Raw genomic sequence first — 20,595 nt, forward strand, 5'->3', positions numbered from 1 at the left:
TCGGGCCTTGGAACGTTTCTTGTGCGGGGCAGATTCGAAGGAAGGAGAAGGTGAACGAGAGGGATCGGTTCTGACGTCGAGACTGTCAAAATCTGCAGGAACCGAAGTTATCTGCAGCGACGACAGATCGGGACAGCTATAGAAGCTGTCCCGGGAAGATGTGTCCAGGGCCAGTTTTTTTTTTTGAGTGATCGCGGGGGGGGGGAGGGGAGGAGCGGATTCGCGTCGCAATAAAAATAGATCTCGTATTTTCTTGCTTTTTAGGCTGTATACTTCCGGGTTTCACAGAACCCGAAGTACAAAGAACGAGGGTATATATGCTTATATATTTTTCATAAATATATAAAAGAGAAGAGGTTAAAAAAAGTAGAGTCGAAACTCGATATGGGTCAAAAGGAGAATAAAGTGGAGGCAAAGAAACCAGTAAAAGGCCCGAGGTCTCCGAGTACTATACTATACAACGTAGTATATAATGTAGTATTTGTATATAATGTAGTATTTATAGTATTCATGCTCCGTAGAATATACATATTGTATACATATATGTATACATATACTTAAGTCTGCATTTAATTATTTCAACCGAAAACAATCTTAGAAGTTGTCGCATTGGTAATTGGCCGTTTACATTGAAGCTGCTTTCGGTTTAGATTTCGATGGAGAACGGACGTTTCTGTTGGCCCCTTTTTATTAATTCTATAGTTACTACTCTTCTAAACTACTTTGTTTGGGATTTGACTAATAGTTATAGAGGGATAGGACTATCCTATTATTCTCTTTTTGCCTTTGTTTTCGCGCTTATTTCCTTATAGTCTATTGTTTTGGCGCGGGAAAAAAAAACAAGTTTCCAGTTTATTATATGTCTCTTTTAACATTTTTCTACTTCTACTTTCTTTCGCGGATGACGGTCCCTTGCGCTGATAGGTGTTGAATCACCATCTGCATACCATGGTCTCTCAAGCTCAAATCGTTGATCGGGCTTCGACGGCTCAAAGCACTGCGTCCTTGGTGTCGCGTCCCTCCGGTAGACGGCATCGATCTGGTCGATCGCACCACGGCGGCTCGCATTCCTCCTCAAACGATTTCCCCATTTTCACCTACACTGGCGACACAGAGGTTGTGATTCGCGCCGGATCGCAAGAGAGGCGCTATCTACTCCACCGATTGATATTGGCGCAATGTTCGGGCTTCTTTGAAGCGAGCACAAATGAGGACTGGTCGCGCCAGACGACCTTGGGTGCGTTCAAGCCGGAGGGAACATTATCCCGAGTGAGCGAGGATGATTATTTGTCCAATGGGTCAACACTGGTCCCCTCGGATCATGGAACTCCCACGCGACCAGGGGAAAAGAGACGCTGGCGCTACGAGTTAGACTGGGAGAATCGCGCCGAGGATGAAGAGGTGATACTGGTACAAAAGGTAGGCTTTGCGCCGGCGTGTCGCGCATACTTTTTCAACCCGATGCTAACCTCGCGCGTTCGAGCAGCCCCCAACTTATGCGCCCATGTTCACTGGCGACCAAAGTACATTCCCCTCGACAATGACCAAGCCATCCAACGCCCAGGCGGGGTTCTTTCGATCGATGGCGAACCTGACGGGGATGCAGTCAGTAGCCCACCTACCACAGACTGGAGACCATGGAGCGACTGTCGACCCTCTTATACGCGACTATGACAACTTACTACGGCTGTTCTACAATCATCCACCCATAATCAACAGTGTCAACATTGCCTCTGCCTATACAGAGTGTAAATCCCTCCTTGCATTGGCGGATATGTACGATGCGCTTCCCGTAACAGGGCCCCGCGTTGATCACCACCTACTCGGCTTTGGATCGCGACTCTTCAAACAAATCGCCAAATACCCACCGAGCTACTTGAAGCTAGGCTACCTGGCGCGTAGCCGAGTCATATTCTCCGAAGCCTTGATCCATGTTGTAGGACAGTGGCCCGCCGCGCTACCAAGCATGCGAAATGGATCATACGCGCCCTTACCCGAATCGCTCCTGGACCTGATCGAAGACAAAGCGGAAGATCTCGGTGATCTCAAAGCCCGCGTTGAATCCAAGCTCTTGCGCCTATCTCTCACCACCTCTCGAGGGGAACGCGTCGGCCCCTCCAACGCGTACATTGACTGGCTTGCTGTGTCCCTCTTCCGCCAATGGTTAATAGAAAGCACCACTCCCCCGCCAGCCCCCATTCTCAAGAACTCAGGGCCAAGCGATGGCCCCACTCACCCCACTGGCTCAGCTTCGCACCCGGCTAGCGCGCCCCGGCCAGCCTCCCAAGACCCGTCTGCGCGCATCTATAGGTTGATCGGCTCGTCGTCCGCACAGGCATACCTGCCTCACGACGAGCTGAAGCGCTTTCTTAAACTTCACCCTACGCCGTCCGCTGGCTCGCTGTACACGCGCGAGACCTTGAAGCGCTTCGAGCGCAAAATGGATGAAATTAAGCGGTTGGCGAGAGATATCGTCAAGCCGTTGATGCGCAATTTCCTCGAGCTGGAGCTGAAAGGACCGTCTGATCAGCCTCTTGGTCCTGCTGGTCCTCGTGAGGGGACGCCCGCTGGATTGCCGTATTTGACATGCACCCGTGTTGAAGAGTCAGATTTGCCTTGGAACTAAACCCGACTGCCCTTTTGTGGACTCTCAGTACCCTAATCATGTTTTTTGGCGATATTTCTGCCCTCTTTTGGATGCTTCGTGGCGTTTTCACTTTGTTTTTCTGGGCTGGCTGTCTGCTCCCATGCTGACCAGGCTGCTGGTCTTGTCTGGTTGAAAGGGATCAGACCGTGTTGTGTTTTTTGATGGGATTCCCACGATGTGATGTTTACTTGATTTATGTTTTGTCTTTGGTTATGTGTTCACGATGTCATGAATGTCTGTACTGCTTGTTTCAACCTCTGTTTCTTTTTATTATTCTCTTTCTCAGGCTGACATGTACCCTTGCGAGGGACCTCGGTCAGGAGTCTTCATAGATATCCTTGTTGGCAGTGTTTGCTTTCTTGAAAGATACGATATGGCAGACAAAATGCAAAACAATGTTAAAATGGTCATTGACTTGCACAGCAAACATGCGATGTATCCATAATATGCAGAGTTTTTTAAAAAGTAAATAATATACAGTCCTGCGTAAGAGAGGAGAACTCGAACCAAGTGCTCGTAACTCTCATCTATTTCTTCCCGATCGTCTCCATGCCATCCATCCAAGGCCTCAAAACCTCGGGAATAACAACAACACCGCGTTCCGCATCCCATCCATTTTCCAAGATCGCAGCCAGCACACGGGGAACAGCCATAGCAGTACCGTTGACTGTATGTGGGAATCGCGACTCCTTAGCCGCACCACGGACACGAGCCCCTAATCGCCGGCTCTGGTAATCCGTGCAGATAGAAGCAGAAGTCACCTCACCCCAAGCAGACTCCAGCTCGTGGATCGCCGGGTCAACAGGGGTGGAGCTGGTACTGGAAGCAGTCCGAAGACGCGACGGGAAGAGTGCTTCGATGTCGCGCTTGCGGGTTGCGCTGGCACCCAGATCGCCTGTTGGCATTTCAAGCACTCGGCAGGGAAGGGACAAGGAAGTTAAGATCTCGGTTTGCATTTCCAGCAGCTCGTCGAACATGTCGTCGGAGGTGGGAGTCGTTGATTTTGACTCCGCATCCACATTGTCCGTCCAACCGAAGAGCTCGACTTTAGTAAACTCGTGGACTCGGTAGAGACCCTTTGTGTCAACTCCGCGCGAGCCGGCCTCGGCTCTGTAGCACCGGCTTGCTCCGACTAGCTTAATCGGTAGGTCGGCGGCATTGATGTCGCGACCGGCGTACATAGCCGCGAGGGGGATTTCAGCAGTACCGGTCAGCGAGCGCTGGGGCTTGCTATGGCGATCGCGCTCGTTTTGCTCAATTGACCAGATCTGCTGCTCATTGTGCTGGTCGCGTGGTTGGAACCCGCATGCCTCGGCGATGTAGGAGTAGACGATTGACGGGGGAGCCACAGTGCGCCATCCGCGGCGTCTTGCTACGCCTAGTGCGTATTGGACAAGGGCTTGCTCAAGCATGGCGCCCTCGTTTATCAGGAAATACCAGCCCCATCCTGTTGTTGTGGCGGAGCTGGCGAAGTCTATGAGGTTGAGCTCCGTGCCGATGGTGACGTGCGACCGTGCTTGGAGCTCAGCGGGGGACTGGCGGGTCCACGATGGGGGCTCTTGTGGGTTGAAATTGATGTAGGATACGAGGGCTGGGTCGTAACCGATGGGTGTGAATGTGGAAGAAAGGTTCGGAAGGGCGAGGGCTAGTCGGTTGATCTCTTCGGTGCAGGTTGCTTTGCGGTCCGTCATCGCCTGGGAGTCATCCTTCAACCGCTGGGCTTCCGATTTCAATTCGGCCAATTCTTCAATGGGAGTAAGACCTTTCTCGTTTTTCTCTCCATTCTTTTGGTCCTGCCGTGTCGCAGCAAAATGTAGCTTCGCGATCGTTTTTTCTAATTGCTTGATGCGCGATCGAGGGGTTTTGAGGTCGTGATCGAGTTGTTTCGCCTCTTCTGATAATTGCTGTATTTGCGACGGATACACAGAGTGGGCTGCATAATTGCGATCTATGCAATTCTTCGCGTAGAGCTCTGCATTCTGGCGGATATGTTTGACGTCCGGCGTGGGCTTCGGAGCTGTCGCGGGTCGTAACACGTCGAGATTGCTTCGGGCGGAAGAGAAGTGGCGCAATGTGACCTGGGGCAATCTTGATGAGATTCTGCAATTGAAGCAGACGTATGAAGTGAGCGCCATGGAGAGTTGACAAAAGGAAAGAAATGGAGAACAGGCAACATCGATGTGGATCTCCCGCCTCGGCCATTTTGGGATCGGCATACTTACATACGTTTGTACATAGTTAGTTCACGCTTGTTTCATATGTCTACAGTATACAATTTGATTAGAATCAATCTGCAATTTCATATATCCAATGCTATCAATAGCTCAATTTCGATCATTCAGCCCCTCGATTGGTTTCAATTTCATAACCTCCATAGCCTTCATAGACCCAGCTTATGCTTTTTGATCCTCGCTCCCACGCCAGAGAGAATCAAAACAACAGAAACAAGTACACCCCATAGAGGAATATGGATCGCCGCTAGGTTGTACGTGGTCTGCGTCGCCGCCACGATAGTCGCCATCTCCAGCAGTAACAAAACATAGCCGCTCCAACGATGATACTTGTAGATCCTCTTTCCTGCGTCGACGCTACCGAGGACAGTGACAGGTACAAAGAACTGGATCACACCGACTAGGGCTTGTAGCGCAATAGTGATGATAGTGATCAGACCTAATATACCATGTGGGGAAACAAAGTGCGGATGGGAGCCCTTGTTGATCTCAATGATGGTGAAGGCGGATATGAAAAGGATCACGCTGAGTAGTTGAATCGTGTAGTGGATGCGGGTACCAGTAAGCTTCTGTTGCGGGGTAGCTGTGGGTTGCAAGATGAGTGCTGCTTGGATTTGCAGAAGAAGTCCAGAGATGGCAAGTAGCTGAAAGTCCTGTTAGTTATTGTCTTGAGCGTCGATGTTGAATGACCTACTGGGTGCGGGGTGAAAAGTGAGAGTGGCTGAGACAGAATTCCCTTCCAAACCAGTGCTGCCAGCTAAAGAGTGTGTTAGTTATCCGATGTGGGATTTCATGCTTATGCTTAAAGCCTCACAATCCAGATTCCTGCCTGCGCGACACTAGCCGTACCTGAAGTCTGAAGTTAATGGGTAGTTGATGGGTTGATGGGGATTACAATATCTCACCAGTGAAGAGGTTTCGGTAAATGCGCTCATCAGGTTTTTGTGTTACATCTCCTGGACTTCCTAATAGTGGCTCATCCTCGCGCGCTTCAATGGTTGCTGGGTGATCTTGAGGAATTCCAGTTGTCGATGCCATTTTGACTGATGGTGTGTGAAGTTGGGGGAAATGAGAAAGACAAAGACAAAGATAAAGATAAAGACAAAGACAGACAAAGACAAAGAAAAATCAAATGTGCAAGGTAGTGATCCTTGCATATCACATCACTCGAGATACATACCTAAGGAAAAAGTACGTTGCACTCGAGTTCTTCAGTTGGCGTGATCTTCAGTTCCCATGACGATCGAATGTATCCTGGTGGAGCTGAACATACCAGTCAGCCGGCTTTAATTGCTAATCGTCACTGTGGCTCTGAAAAAGCAAATATCTATAGGCCTAGATCATCTATTATTCGGTTGATGAAATGTGACTTCGAGTACATATGCATGCATCACTTCATACATCATATTCAGCTAGTGAGCAATATTATCTCTACTGACTTGTTTCCTTTTTCATTCATTTTTTGTAGTGACGCATTCCTAAGGTTGACATCCAAGCTAATCCACCAGTTAATTGAAAAACTTCATGTTCAAAATTTCATGATGTTTAACTGCTATCAGATCAAGAGCTGCTAAGAATATATGTCGACATCTGCCGAAAGGTTTGAAAATACTTGATATGAGACTATTGCGCTCTATCCATGTCCGAGGATAAGGTGTCACTGTACATTCACAAATTATGGAGAAGATGGAATGGTTGCACAGAATATATCAAGAGAGACCGGAAACCCCGCGACCAAAAGACCCTGAGAAGCTATGTAATTAGCAATAGAGAGATAGGTTGGCGGATTGTCGTCACATTTTAGATGTGAATTACGTGTTTAGCCTCGGCCAAGTTTGTATAGCTGCGGTGTTTAGTTGCAAAGTCTTCTATAACGTTGCTACTGACCTGGGATAGCATATATACAAGATCTTTATCTTAAAAACAAGTTGAAGTTGCGATTTGTATGTTCCTTTTGCTTGCATAAACAATGAATGCTTTGCTATTTATCAGCAGGGTACGAATGACTAACTATAGACCTGGGGGAAGCCGTAGATCAACAATAATAAGCATGCTCCAGTCAAGAAGCAGATCTGAGATCTGACCAAACCTTGAAATAGACCAATAGTACGGGGAATCACTCCCGAGGGCCAAGAAGTATAGAAATTGCCACCCGGGAATGTCAGTCAATCAAGACTTTGTCCAGGGGATAAGATAAAGCGTCAGGGTGGCTTGGAGGGTTTCAATAAATGGCTCATTTGCCCCAGCCCCAGGAGATCCTCACTGGAGCGGAGAACAAAAAGGATGTATAAGCCCGTGTTCATACACAGGGGTGAGCGCTTGCTTAATAAATGGGTCGGTATCCCTGACCAACGACGGGCTGAAGATGGCGCCCATTATACATCAAAACCAAAAACCGGGAACCGCGAACCGCGAACCGAGAAGCAAGGCAAGGGGACTATGGGGGTATCAGCCAGTCAGGCAAGCTCATATCATAATTGAGGGGTATGCGGAAGGACACGGGAGGCGTTGAGCAGCCTCTTGAACCCTATCCAAGATGCATACAAAAACTCTCATTCCTATTTATAAGAGAAAATTTTCTGATCAGATTCTCCTTTGTCACGAGGAAGTTCTATAGTGAGGTTCGCTACTTCAATCTTTGAAATGAGATTAAGTGAGAGAAGCTCAAATTCTTAGGGTAATGCGTACCTCGAACAGATATAAGATTACTTACCCCAGATTTATTTTCCATGGTATATTGGGGAACTTTATTTACAATTCCACCTGCGCTGACCAAGGAACTTTAGGTAAAAAAAACACCAATCATTTATCTAGGTTCTATTCTCTATCTCCGAACGAGCGCCGAGGCGAGGGGTAATATTTCCCAAGAAAACATCTGGCCAAGGAGGGCCAAGCGATGCCAAGATCCCGTCAGCCTCTGATTTGGACCAATAAGCGGCTAGCTATGGTTAGGCTCGGCATCCTTCCTATCTATCAATATTAGAATGAAAATTCCCCCGGGTCTCGGTATTTAAGGCAAAAGGGTTTCACGTGGAGGTTCGAAATTTATGGGGGGCCAACCATATCAATTACTGTTAGTCATTGCATGGGGAATATTTCCCCATATCTTACTAGTATCTAAATGTCAATATCTAGGTTTCACTTTATCACGGGCAATGAGTGTTTATCGTCAATTCTTCATTGTAGGAAACAACCAACAAGCAATTCTAGAATAGAATGATCTTCGGTCTAGAAGCAAACATACGCCTCACCCGGTGCAGATAGAGAATGAAGAGATTACTGGTTCACCGGTAAGCTCACCGGTCAGCCACTACCAAGTTGGTCCTAGTCCGCAAAACGTGGTAGCTGTATATTAGAGTCTTGGCTTGTCGGCCAGCCAGGCACTAGACTCTTGGCCTGCAGACCTCTCCGCGATTATATCCACTACTGGAGAGGCAAAGGAAATGTCAGAGATTGGAGAGTTTGACCCCAGGATTCGCTTATGGACTGTGCGCTCCGTTCGTGCCTTTAAGTCTGCGTTTCCCCCCGGGGGCTAGGGCCGTGAAATATCTCTCATCCTCATCTGTGGTTTTTTTTCACATCAAAATGGGTCACCCTGATGAGATAAATGCCCTTGAGGCACAACCCAACTACTATGATGACTCGAAAGTAGAGGTGCAAGATGAGCCAACGCAGCTCAAGAGGGAGCTTAAGGCTCGTCACATTTCCATGATTGCTATCGGTGGTGCAATTGGTACTGGATTGATCGTTGGCACTGGAAGTGCATTGACGTGAGTATCTCTATTGAAACAATTGTCTAAATCCCCTCGCTAACTTGAACCTAGGGCCGGAGTATGTGCAAATTCATCCAAGCTATTAACAAAATTAGTCACTGACCATCACTTTTAGCCTGGCGCTTTGCTTATTGCATACTGCTTCATGGGTCTCGTCGTCTGGACGGTTATGTGCGGATTGGGTGAGATGGCTGCCTGGCTACCCCTATCGTCTGGTTTCACAGGTTACGCTGGTCGTTTCTGTGATCCGGCTCTCGGTTTTACTCTTGGATGGTGGTAGGTTTAATTTCCAACGCAAGGGAAAAAAGGAAAAAAAAAAATACTGATTGCATGCCAGCTACTACCTCAAATACATCATTCTTCCACCGACGCAACTCACTGCAGCCGCCCTGGTCATTACATACTGGCCCCGAGTATCGGCAGACAACGTCAATCCGGGTGTTTGGATTGCCATATTCATGGTGGCAATCATTGCAATCAACTACTTCGGTGTGAAGGTCTTTGGTGAACTGGAGTTCTGGCTCTCGGCTTTCAAGATCATTGTCATCTTGGGAATCATCCTGTGCTCTTTCATTTTCGCGATGGGTGGCGGTCCTGATCACGATAGAAGAGGTTTCAGATACTGGCAAGAGCCCGGTGCCTTCAACCACAAGTATGTTGAAGGCGGCTTGGGAAAGTTCCTTGCATTCTGGTCGACCATGGTGCAGGCCACCTTTGCTTTCCTCGGTAAGGACGTCCCAGGCGATCAAACTTCATTCTCTTCGACAATCATTCTAATTTCTCCAAATCAGGTACCGAGCTCATTGGTGTCACCGTCGGAGAGGCCCAGAACCCCCGGAAGACCATCCCCAAGGCTATCAAGCTGACCTTCTGGCGAATCATTGTGTTTTACATCCTCAGTGTACTCTTCGTTGGTATGCTAGTCCCTTATAACTCCCCAGACCTGATTTTCGCCACCAAGGCCAAGAGCTCTGCTGCGGCATCGCCCTTTGTTGTGGCTATGAAGCAGGTGGCTGCTCTTCCACACATCATCAACGCTTCTATTCTCGTATTTGTGTTGTCAGCTGCCAACTCTGATCTTTACATCGCGACCCGAACCCTTTACGGTCTTGCTCGTGAGAAGAAGGCACCTGGAATCTTTGCTCGCACCAACGCCGCTGGTGTTCCGATCTACTCTCTCGCGCTATCTGCTTCTTTCTGTCTACTCGCCTTCATGAGTGTATCTAAGGGCTCAAAGGAGGTCTTTGGTTACTTCACCGATATGGTGTCCATCTTTGGATGTATGTTATTCCCTCAATTACCGCGGACAATTCATTTACTAACTTTACGTGATAGTGCTGACATGGATCTCGCTCCTGATCACTCATATTTTCTTCATACGTGCCCGACGTGCACAGGGTGTGGACGAGACAACTCTGCCATACAAGGCTCCTCTGGGAATAATCGGTTCCTCCGTCGCCCTCTTCTTCTGCGTCTTGGTTGCCTTCACTCGCAGCTTCGGTGTGTTTGTCCACAACCACGCAACCTATGGAAACTTCGACTACAAAACCTTTATCACATCATACATTGGAATTCCACTTTATGTCATGGCATTCACCGGATGGAAGTTCTATAAGAAAACGGAGCTGATCAAGCCCCACAACGCCGATATCTGGACTGGAAAGGCCGAGATCGATCGTGAAGAGGCTGAATTTGAAGCAATGGCTATCATTGAAAATCAGAACATGTCTGGGTGGAAGAAGATCTATACTAAAGGTTTCTCATGGCTCTTCTAGTCATGGCCTATCGTTTGATGATGAACAAGAATATGTAATTTCCAGTTTAAACTTTATATAGATGAGAACATGAAACAATGAAACAATATCTGACAATTTCGGTACCTGTTCCTCATTCTTGGTGAAAGTTAACTGGGCTTTGTCTGATTATCTACTAACAAAAGCCTTTGGATTGATATATATAGCCATTGGAATAGACTAATGAAAAAGAGTTAATTGGTATGGCCATCTAGATATTAGTGCTTGTGCTGTCTGGGCTCCGGTGACGGGGCGCCACTTCGATCGCCTCGTCGTGGTTCATCCGAACTCCTGGAACCAAATATCCATTTGAGACCATTCCGATTATGCATATCAGCGGGAAAACAAAAGTTCAAGAACATCATCGTGGTTTCGATATCATTGGCCACCTTGATGGGGCAAGTCGACTCCAGGATGAGTTGCTCTCGCCAGTTTGAGATTTTTGAACTCAGATGGTTGCACTTCTCTGTCCAGCTGGGCTCGTAATTGTTTTTGACTTGTCCAGTCATTCTCAATCCGTTCATGCGATTCGTCAGATTACCTAGGCTATTGATGGACATCTGTCGGCTTCCTGGATAGTTGTCCTTGAGAATGTCAATCTGAGCGTGCAGAGTGGTCATGACATAGCTACGCTCCTGTTCATACGTACCGTGACGGGGTCGCCCAGACATTTTTTGTGACTTCTGATTGAAATTGAAAATGGTCGAGTAAGTTGGGCTGATCGGCTTACCGAAGGTCTTTGGACGGTGGTGTGAAGGGTTCCTAGGGAGGTCCAGAACCATGGTGGTATTTTGACTATTTATGCGATTCCTGCTTTGATCCAATCCTCGAGGAATAGGCCCTTTCAAGAAACAGAAAAGTACAAAGGCACATTAATCATTATTAGACTCTTTGTCTCTCCAACTAGGCGGGATTGGTACTGTTCTACTCGATGTGAGACTCGAATCTATCACAATGACTTAAAGTCTGACAGAGGAATCCAAGAGGAAATTGTAACGTTACTTGCACTGTATGGAATTGTTGCTAACATGTTCAAGTGTACACTCTAATTTACCAAGGCATTTTCAACACCGGGCCTTCTTCCCCAGATCCCACCCGACCAAAGACCACCTCTGCTCCTAGATTCTGCGGGTCCAAGTTCATAACAATGTTAAACAAAGAGCTGCTCCTGCTAGATATAGGTCGCAAGGGATCTTCCTGGCAACATATCGCTTGTGGCAGATTATATGTATCAGAGAAAATAGATTCTCTTAGCAAATTCGCGGTGATATTATCACCCTTAACGCCAATCCGAACAAGCTCCTGTGTCAACTCTCCCAGTCGCTTCAGCCGGATAGGCGATCCAGATAACCACGGTGGCTCATCAACATAGCGATTCTCAATGAAATGATTGGTATGACCGATCATTCCTAATTCATTCTCGGTGATATGTTTGTCTCCAACCGGGGACAACTCAAGTCCGAGACTGGTTGTATAGTCTGCACAGAGAATGTGCTGAGCGGAAGCAACCCCGCCTAGAGACTCAAGGGTTGTCACGGCGCTTTGAACAGATGTACTCTCTAGACACAACCGGAGCGCAACATGGATTGGTAGCTTGCTACTCATCATGGGCTTTGCACGGATAGCATTGAGACAAGTTCCCACACCACTGGAATTGAACCCAATCTTGCCAACAATTCCTGCCTGGTAACGTTCAGCTGCATGCTCCGTGTAGACGCGCGCAAATATAACTAACCTCGGTTACCATATAGATAGTAGGCTTTCCAACCTCCTCAATCGAAACCATGGCAAGATTCTTCTTGACGGTGGCCGTCCAATCCCAATTTTGCGAGAGAACTCGTGCTCCTTCGCTTCTCTTCCAACACAGGGTCGTGCAGCCATCAGAGAACTTGCCCAGCGCGATCTCACTTCGGCAGTTGAGGGCTATAATATCAAGCACATCTAGATCAGCACCCGAGGCAATTCCTTCCATCTCTACCAGCAGATGCGGCGTCAACCTCTGTAATGTTGGCTGAAACTCCTTTGCGACTTCGCGCACATCCTTCCAGGTCAGTGCTGAAGTTTGCTGAAACATGATGTCGTAGATAGATATTTGGCTGCGAATTTGTTCACTCAACGCGCGACCATGCTGAAATCCGATCTAATCAGATTTGGAATTGGTTAGCTCAAAACATTCCCGAGGTCGGTTTATATGACATATAAAGATTCAGTAGATGAACCTACTTCTTGAGGAGTCCCCTTGAGTGTGAGCTTGATCGGATCATTTTCAGACAGCATTTTGGCGATTGCAATAAATGCTATCAAAATTTATGAATGAATTCAAGGGTTTCCATTATGACTTGTATAAATTTAATTGCCATTAGCCGAGCTTGACCCCCTCAGTTGGAGTCAAGCGGGGACAAAGCGATGAGAATTCGCAAAGACTTGCCCTAACTGGCCAAGTTGTCATATATCAGCTTCAAACGGAAAGGTCTATATTATGATTTGCCTCGGAAGTCAATCACTCCAATTGACTCCAAGATGTCACCTTTTTTCATTAATATGTATACCGGGTTCGTAAGTTGGTCAGAGAATTCTAGAATGCCTTCCTTTAAAATTCAATTTATTTGACCGTTTTTCAAGGCAATTTTCTATGCGTCTTGAATCAAGTGCTTAAACAGCTTGTCTAAATAATAGGCAGACTGCTTTGGATAGCGAGTTTTCTCTTCAGACTCGAAGTCAATGAACGTACAACCGAAACGATCCGCATATCCAGCGGCCCATTCTAAAAAGAATTAGTCACAGTGTTTTGCGAAGACAGCAAAGACGCTTACTTACCCCAGTTATCAGTGAATGTCCAAGCAAAATAAGAGCGAATGTCAACTCCATCTTCCTTTACAGCCCGTGCCAGCGCATTTCCAACATATCCCTCGAAGAATTTGATGCGGAATTGATCATCGAGGACTTCAGGGGTGGGCGCGATCTCACCCTTTGCCGTAGTTCCATTCTCAGTGACATAAATAGGTGTCTGGTACCGCTTATATATCCAGTTCAATAATTTCCTGAAACCCCCAGGCGCAGCTCGCAGCCAAGGAGTATCACTTTCCTCGCCGCGAGGCACACCCTGCTTGTTCTCATCATGAATATCCACATTTCCTTTATGGTCATTAATATCTGGTGGCGTAGTTGTATGCTTCACGAAAAAGGTTGTATAGCTGTTCATCCCGTAGAACTCCGAGCTACCCAGTACAAGTTGGGATTCCTCGGCCGTGAACTTCGGCAACCGATCCCCCAATTGTGCCCGCATTGATGCAGGATAATCGCCCGTCTTGTATAATGGATCCGCAAACCAGGAAATCTCAAATTCGCGTGCTCGTTCAGCAGCTTCTTGATCGCGTGGGTCCTCTTCGTCCCAAGCCTCAGACCAGTTCCCGTGCAAAGTAATGCCAATGGTACCCTTTTGCTGAGGCTGGAACTCTTCTCGGTACAGCTTTGATACATGGCCATGCGACACGAGCTCGGTGTGTGCAACAATGAATGGCTCAGTAGATGAATCGCCCTCGGCATTGCGCTCTCGGAAAGATGACCTGCCAGGCGCATGCACACCTGCTGCGTACCCCGCAAGGGTATACACACCAGGTTCATTGTATGTGATCCAATGCTTGACACGATCACCAAAACGCTCAAAGCAAACACGAGCATAGCGCACAAAATCAGGCGTATATGCTTCTTGGTTCAACATGCCTCCGTATCGGTCTTCCAAGGCCTGGGGAATATCCCAATGAAAGAGGGTAAGAAAAGGTGTAATTCCATTTTTAAGAAGCTCATCAATGAGATTGGAGTAGAACTGAATGCCTTGCTCGTTGACGGGGTCATCGCGGCCCCCCAAGGGAATGATTCGTGACCAAGCTAGAGAGAAGCGGTAGGCGTTGACACCATATGACTTCATGAGCGCCACATCCTCGCGGTAGAAATCGTAAGCCCGGACGGCGTCGTCGGCTGTGCTTCCATCAGCGATTTTGCCTGGCGTATGTCCGAATGTATCCCATATGGACACTCCTTTGCCGTCTTTATTCCAGGCACCTTCTATTTGGGCTGCTGCTGTGGCGTACCCATGATAAAAGTCCGGCCGCAAGACATTCTTGAGATCTTGCACCGAATTGAGATCCATATTCGTCGGGGTCCGTACTTGTGGATTGTGTCAAAAAGGATGACAAGTTATTCTGGGTTAGCTTGGAGAGCTTGACCTAGGTAATTGAGTAAACAAAACAAATTACCCCGCAGGAATCTGGATAATTTGTAACATGCACTTTCTCAATTTATCCATAGTCTGGGATATGCGGGCTGTAGCTCCGTGATGGATCAGGAAACCCGAACAGGGATAATGCGTCAGTAGCTAGGTCAACGCCATCAAATCACTTTTTCATGGTCGATTACGCCTATTTTCATGAAATATAGCTAATCGTTTCTTGGTTCAATGAATCTTCAATATTCTTTCTACATTTTATCAACTAGATCATCCTTCATTTGGTACATAGGCTCTGTGCAATTAGAGAACTAAAATATCATCAGGTGCTTTAGAGTAAAGAGACAGAGGGAATAGCGAGCTAAATTTTGCAAAATAGATTAAACGCTTCCTGGAAACTTGCGAAAGTACTTTCAGTTTTATTATATATATGTTTCTCATCTTCTTTAAGAAGAGTAATGTCTCGTTGCTATTGTTGATACACATCTATGGAGCCTCAATTGTATGCTCCCCATGGCCCGTGATCTCAAATTGTGCCCCATTCAAGACCACAAGCAACTTTTTCCCAAAATTCGACTTAATCTTTACCTTATCCACGACATAGCCGTTTTCCCATTTGAACTGGAGCTCAAATCCTCCCCGGGCCCGGACCCCCCGAATAAATCCACTCCAGTGCTTCGGACATGCTGGAAGTATCCGAACCACGCCAAGCTCATGGGATTGGACCAACATTTCAATAATGCCTGCACCACCGCCAAAATTGCCATCGATTTGGAAGGGGGGATGACTGTCTAGAAGATTGGGTAAGGTGGATTTAGCCAACAGCAAGTCCAAGTGTTCATTGCATTGTTCGGCATCGAGTAACCGCGCGTGCAAATTGATTAGCCATGCACGACTCCAACCAGTATGACCACCACCATGCTCTGCACGACGACGTAAAACTACTCCAGAGGCCTTTGCTAGCTCGGGTGTGTGTTCTGGTATGATTGCGTTGCCAGGGTGTAGCGCCCACAGATGAGAAGTGTGACGGTGTCCAGGTTCGACTTCAGCGAAGTCTGTGGCCCATTCTTGCAGATACCCTGCATCCGAAATTTGCATCGGTGGGAGACGAGACATTGTCTCTTGTACTTTTGGAACAAGATCATCTTGAATGTCAAGTCTCATGGTACAAGACTCGAAGGCGCTAAGAATAGCACTCACGATTTGGATATCAATGCTTGATCCTTCGCATAAGACCCCCGTCTGTCCCACGTGGTCATAGTATGAATTTTCGGGAGAAACAGATGGACTGGTAGTAAGATATTTGCCCTCCGCATCTTCAATCAAAAAGTCCAGAAGAAACTCCACACATCCACGAAGGGTGGGAAACATACGTCGAAGGAACTTGTCATCGCCAGTGTATTGAAAATGATCCCAAATGTGATAGCACAGCCATGCGCCACCCAAGGGCCAAATACTCGCCGGCATCCATCGATCAACAGGAGCTGTGTCGGCCCAGATATCCGTGTTAGAATGAGCTGCCCAACCGCGGCATCCGTACATGATGCGAGCAGTAGCCCGGCCAGAGTCGGCCATGCGCTCTAGTAAATCAAAAAGAGGCAACTCGCATTCCGATAGGTTACACGAGTTAGATAGCCAATAGTTCATTTGCAGGTTTACATTGATGGTGAATCTGGAGCCCCATGCCGGATGGAAAGATGGATTCCAAATACCTTGCAGGTTTGCTGGTAAAGATTTGTCTCCGTTCCGGCTGCATGCTATCAGAAGATATCGACTGTAGTTTTGATAGAGTGCTATAAGGCCCGGGTCTCGAGAAGACGTTAGACGTTGGTCAGTTGGAATTTCGGGAGACTCTGGGCCAAGTTGCAATTCCATTCGATTCCACAGAGATTGGTAATCTGATATATGGCGGGCATTTAGATCATCCGGGGAAACACGCAGCGCATTTTCTGCGTCTGTCTTAGTTTGCTGATTGATATTCTCGTGGCGAAATGTAGTCTGTGCCGCAATAACCAGCAGAGTATCACTGGAATTGACCACCAGATTATTTCCGATCTTGGTTATCTTACTCTCGGCATCCATACATCGAACGGAGATAATGCAACATGCCCGGTTGCTATTCTTGCCACCAGGCGTAACGTGCATAGTGATGGAATTGTTGTCGGCGCCGACGTCGTCAAGCCATTCATGCGTTTCGAATTCCAAGTCGCTCATGCGGGTCAATCGAACCACGAACTCTGCTTTGCTAGACGAACGCACGTGGATCGCAATCACATTGTCAGGGTGACTGGCCAGAACTTCTCGTTCAAAGTGAACGGCTTGGTACTCATAGCTGACATGTGCCACAGCATTAGCCAAGTTGAGCGACCGCCGATAATTTGTGACTTGTTTGGGGTCATGCCCGAAATCTAAGAAGAGGGTTCCGAGCGGCTCGTAGTTTCTTTGGCTCATCGGGTTGGCAAAAAATGCCAATTTAGCTATCTTCTCGGCTTTGGCATGGTCACCCGCTCGTATAGCCTCTCTCAAACGCGGAAGATGCTCGAGGGCATCTTTTGGATTGCGATCTTGTGGACCTCCATACCACACAGAGTCTTCGTTGAGTTGCAGCATTTCCGTGTCGGTGCGTCCATATACCATGGCACCTAAGCGCCCATTGCCGACTGGCAAGGCCGAGTTCCAGTCACCAGCCGGCTTTTTGTACCATATTTCCGACATAATCGCGAAATGTAATAGATTTGTTTTCTTTGTTGATTTGATTGCCTGATATACTGAGGTAGTTCAACATGCGTTGACGGCACTTCGGTCCGTCAGCCGCCAATGTTTAACAAACCAGCGAAAAGATTTAACCAGGCGAGTTCAGAAATTGTCAGGTTGCGAGAACAATTTCACTTGATCAAAAACAGAGATGTGATTTGCCCAGTGCAAAGGATTCCCACTAACAAGATCCAGCCCTAATTCTTTGCCCGGCGGCGCTTCCCCAGATTCCGGTTAAATACATCTCCACGTCAACATTCTCCAGACTTGGCTTGACCCAGATAGACTAGCGTTAGCACCAAGTCAATCTAAGCTTGTGATATCCTGGTCTGTCTGACGCTAGTTCCCACATCCTCATCCCAGTGGTGGGAAATCTCAGTGGGAGGAAGACGGCGCTCCACGAAAAAGCAAATCCAGCAAGGATGCCTCCAAAGAATGGACAACGTGACTACCGCCAAAAAATTTTCCATCTTGCCTGGCACCAATCAGTGTTCTTCTTGGTGGGTATATCTCGTGCCACTGTAAGTTAATCTCGTCGCAAGCTCACCTTGTCTCCGTGACGGAATAGGTCAATAACATGGATGCCGACCGGTGGTTGTTGCGCCTAGCTTCGTGCCACCTCTACTAAACAAAACAGAAATACCCCAGATTAGCCCTCTTGGCCTCACTGCAACTTTGGGGTTCTCGGCCCATACTTTTGGGACGATCGCATCTTTCCCTACCCACCTCACCTCATCCCCTCCGACTCACTGCACCATGGCCAAATCAGACACTGCGTATACGAATGCTGGGGTGGACAAGGGCGATACTAGGGAGCATATCGAAGAGATAGCGCTGGCTCGTGTGACAGAGGAGGACTTATGGAAGCTATCGAAGGATTCTCTGAACCTCTGGTCGTGGACAGGCTTCCGCCTTGGTCTTATCATGTTTATTCATGGCTGCAATCAAGCCGGGTTTGGAGTCGACTGGGGAGTCATCGGCGGTATCAACTCCATGCAGCCATGGCACGACTACTTTGAGTTCAATACCAGTGGCGGCACATACGGCTTGATGAATGCTTTGATGCAGATTGGCACCGTCTGCGGTGCACCGTTCATGGCTCTAGCGGATGTGGTCGGTCGTCGTGGAATCAACTTCGCTGGTAACGCCATTGTCATTTTTGCATCGCTTATGCAAGGCCTCGCAGTAAATCTGCCTATGTTCATGGCGGGTCGATTCTTTATGGGTTTTGGCACCGCGCTCATGTCCAGCTCTCAATACATTGGTGAGGTTGCGCCTATCCATCTGCGTGGTCGCATGGTCGGCGTTTTCGGTGCATGCTTCCAAGTCGGAAGTCTCGTCATGCTTGGCGCCATGGTTGGACTCACCAATCTACCGGGCAACAATTGCTGGCGTATTCCTCTGATTCTCGAGGCTCTTTTCCCGGCAATTGTCTGTCTAGGAATATATTTGGTGACCCCTGAGTCGCCACGGTTTTATGTCCTCAACGGTAACCGTCAAAAGGCCAAGGAAATTATAGCGAAGTATCACACTACGAGCACGGACATCAATGAGCCAATTGTTGAGGTTGTAGTTAGACAGATTGAGGAGTCTCTTGAGAACGATTCGACAGGCTATAGGGCTTTCTGGGACTACCGAGTCTTTTTCACCAAGGTAGCTCGCTACCGACTGCTCGTTTTAGTTCTATACTCGCTATTCCAACAATGGAATGGCGGTGGTATTATCACGTATTATGTGAGTTGTCCGAAAGGTAGTTTAACTCGGCTACTAACATTATTTAGTTGGTCCCTTCTCTACAGCAGTTGAACATTAATGGTCCCAAACAGCAGCTTGGCGTGACCATTGGCACTACTGCAGTCTACTTTGTCTTTACGGGTGTTGGATCGCTTATAGTCGACAAGGTCCGCAGAAGAACCTTAATCTTCGTTGGTCTCATCAGCATGATTGTGTTCCAAACGGCTACAACAATTACATCATGGCAGTACGCTCTTCATGCTAGTACCGCCACAGCAGCACTCACGCTCCTTTGGATTTTCCTTTATCAGACTTTTTCAGCGACCTTTGTTGCTACCATGCACAACTTGTATCCGATTGAGATTCTTTCATTGCCTCTTCGAGCAAAAGGAATGGGACTATACAGTCTCATTCAAGGTGGTGCTGGGGCTGCGCAATCTTATGGAATCGGGGTTGGAATCGAAAAGGTTGGGTATAAGATTTGGGTGGTGTACATCGTGTACAACTCTGTTCAGCTCCTTTTATCCTATCTCTTCTTCCCAGAGACTGGCGGTCTATCGCTGGAGGAAATCAATACGGTGTTTGAAACTCCGGGGATTCACCCGGTAAAGATGTCGTTGGATATAGAAAAGGCCAAGAAAGCAAGAGCTGACGCGGGACGGGACGAGGAGGTCAGTGCTGGACTATAGCTTAGTCGTAATGTATCTAGCTCTTCAGCTGCTTCCTTGACGGGAACGATTAAATGATTTGATGTGTTGTTTCAACCTTGAACTCTGACTTGACCTTTTCATTCCACGCTTTCTAAGTCGATCATCTCAAAATGTTCGCTTTTATCAATGTGTAAAAGCTTTCAATCAATTTAAAATTGCACATAGATCTGACAAGGCAAATGCACAGGTGGAACAGTTGAAACACGTCGGACCCGATATAACCCTGTGTCTACCCGTCGGAGGGGTGCTTGTTCTGTTACACGATTTCCGGGTTTTACCTTCTCAAACGTATATGAGACATCAGGAACACGAGCATTAAAATCCCCATGCTCCCTACTAACTTCCTTTCCTGCAGCTAGTAAGTTCAGCTGTACGGTGATCTACAATACAGAGTTAATTCTCTAACGTCAGATGACCTTACGAGCCCTAAGCAAAACTTCCCTATACTCAACACTATTATCATTTACCAGCTGAATATTGCGTGTATCGCTTTGTTTTTTCTCCGAGACTCGTTGCCACCGGTCCAGAATCCAATCACAGCACAGAGGTACCCTACACTTCGGGTTGCAGCGTTGTACAAACAAATCAGGTACCGAGCTAGAGCATTCCAACGCCAGCCCCAATCACTCTCAATCCATCTTTCTTCCTGGGAATATTTTATTTTTTGATTCGTATTCTCGATTTTCATATGCTTTCACGGGGAAAATCCAGATTGGTCAATGGGTTTC

The 20,595-nt window shown here is 47.5% G+C and overlaps 8 protein-coding genes across 8 annotated transcripts; 3 read left to right on the top strand and 5 right to left on the bottom strand.

Annotated features, from left to right (window-relative positions):
- Positions 1-948: 948 nt before the first annotated feature.
- N7529_009005 (uncharacterized protein) lies at positions 949-2,626 on the top strand (the record flags this gene model as incomplete). Its single annotated transcript, XM_057244532.1, has 2 exons — positions 949-1,419; positions 1,487-2,626. The coding sequence occupies 2 exons, from the start codon at positions 949-951 to the stop codon at positions 2,624-2,626; spliced, it is 1,611 nt and encodes a 536-aa protein (XP_057096070.1).
- Positions 2,627-3,174: 548 nt separating this feature from the next.
- Positions 3,175-4,782, bottom strand: N7529_009006 (putative serine--tRNA ligase DIA4; the record flags this gene model as incomplete). Its single annotated transcript, XM_057244533.1, has 1 exon — positions 3,175-4,782. One exon carries the CDS (start codon positions 4,780-4,782, stop codon positions 3,175-3,177), a length of 1,608 nt encoding a protein of 535 aa, XP_057096071.1.
- Positions 4,783-5,027: 245 nt separating this feature from the next.
- N7529_009007 (cytochrome b561 domain-containing protein) lies at positions 5,028-5,916 on the bottom strand (the record flags this gene model as incomplete). The annotated part of the gene is made up of 2 exons (XM_057244534.1): positions 5,028-5,461; positions 5,784-5,916. 2 exons carry the CDS (start codon positions 5,914-5,916, stop codon positions 5,028-5,030), a joined length of 567 nt encoding a protein of 188 aa, XP_057096072.1.
- Positions 5,917-8,463: 2,547 nt separating this feature from the next.
- N7529_009008 (uncharacterized protein) lies at positions 8,464-10,426 on the top strand (the record flags this gene model as incomplete). Its single annotated transcript, XM_057244535.1, has 6 exons — positions 8,464-8,648; positions 8,703-8,709; positions 8,767-8,927; positions 8,989-9,377; positions 9,443-9,931; positions 9,987-10,426. 6 exons carry the CDS (start codon positions 8,464-8,466, stop codon positions 10,424-10,426), a joined length of 1,671 nt encoding a protein of 556 aa, XP_057096073.1.
- A 236-nt stretch (positions 10,427-10,662) lies between these two features.
- N7529_009009 (uncharacterized protein) lies at positions 10,663-11,226 on the bottom strand (the record flags this gene model as incomplete). The annotated part of the gene is made up of 1 exon (XM_057244536.1): positions 10,663-11,226. The coding sequence occupies one exon, from the start codon at positions 11,224-11,226 to the stop codon at positions 10,663-10,665; it is 564 nt and encodes a 187-aa protein (XP_057096074.1).
- A 268-nt stretch (positions 11,227-11,494) lies between these two features.
- Positions 11,495-14,594, bottom strand: N7529_009010 (uncharacterized protein; the record flags this gene model as incomplete). Its single annotated transcript, XM_057244537.1, has 5 exons — positions 11,495-12,127; positions 12,180-12,584; positions 12,668-12,741; positions 13,176-13,208; positions 13,262-14,594. 5 exons carry the CDS (start codon positions 14,592-14,594, stop codon positions 11,495-11,497), a joined length of 2,478 nt encoding a protein of 825 aa, XP_057096075.1.
- Positions 14,595-15,155: 561 nt separating this feature from the next.
- On the bottom strand, positions 15,156-17,384 carry N7529_009011 (glycoside hydrolase family 95 protein; the record flags this gene model as incomplete). Its single annotated transcript, XM_057244538.1, has 1 exon — positions 15,156-17,384. One exon carries the CDS (start codon positions 17,382-17,384, stop codon positions 15,156-15,158), a length of 2,229 nt encoding a protein of 742 aa, XP_057096076.1.
- Positions 17,385-18,179: 795 nt separating this feature from the next.
- N7529_009012 (putative MFS sugar transporter protein) lies at positions 18,180-19,846 on the top strand (the record flags this gene model as incomplete). The annotated part of the gene is made up of 2 exons (XM_057244539.1): positions 18,180-19,157; positions 19,205-19,846. 2 exons carry the CDS (start codon positions 18,180-18,182, stop codon positions 19,844-19,846), a joined length of 1,620 nt encoding a protein of 539 aa, XP_057096077.1.
- Between the last annotated feature and the right edge of the window lie 749 nt (positions 19,847-20,595).

The sequence above is a fragment of the Penicillium soppii genome (genome assembly GCF_028829465.1).
Source record: "Penicillium soppii strain IBT 18220 chromosome Unknown utg000006l, whole genome shotgun sequence".
NCBI classification, from domain to species: domain Eukaryota; kingdom Fungi; phylum Ascomycota; class Eurotiomycetes; order Eurotiales; family Aspergillaceae; genus Penicillium; species Penicillium soppii.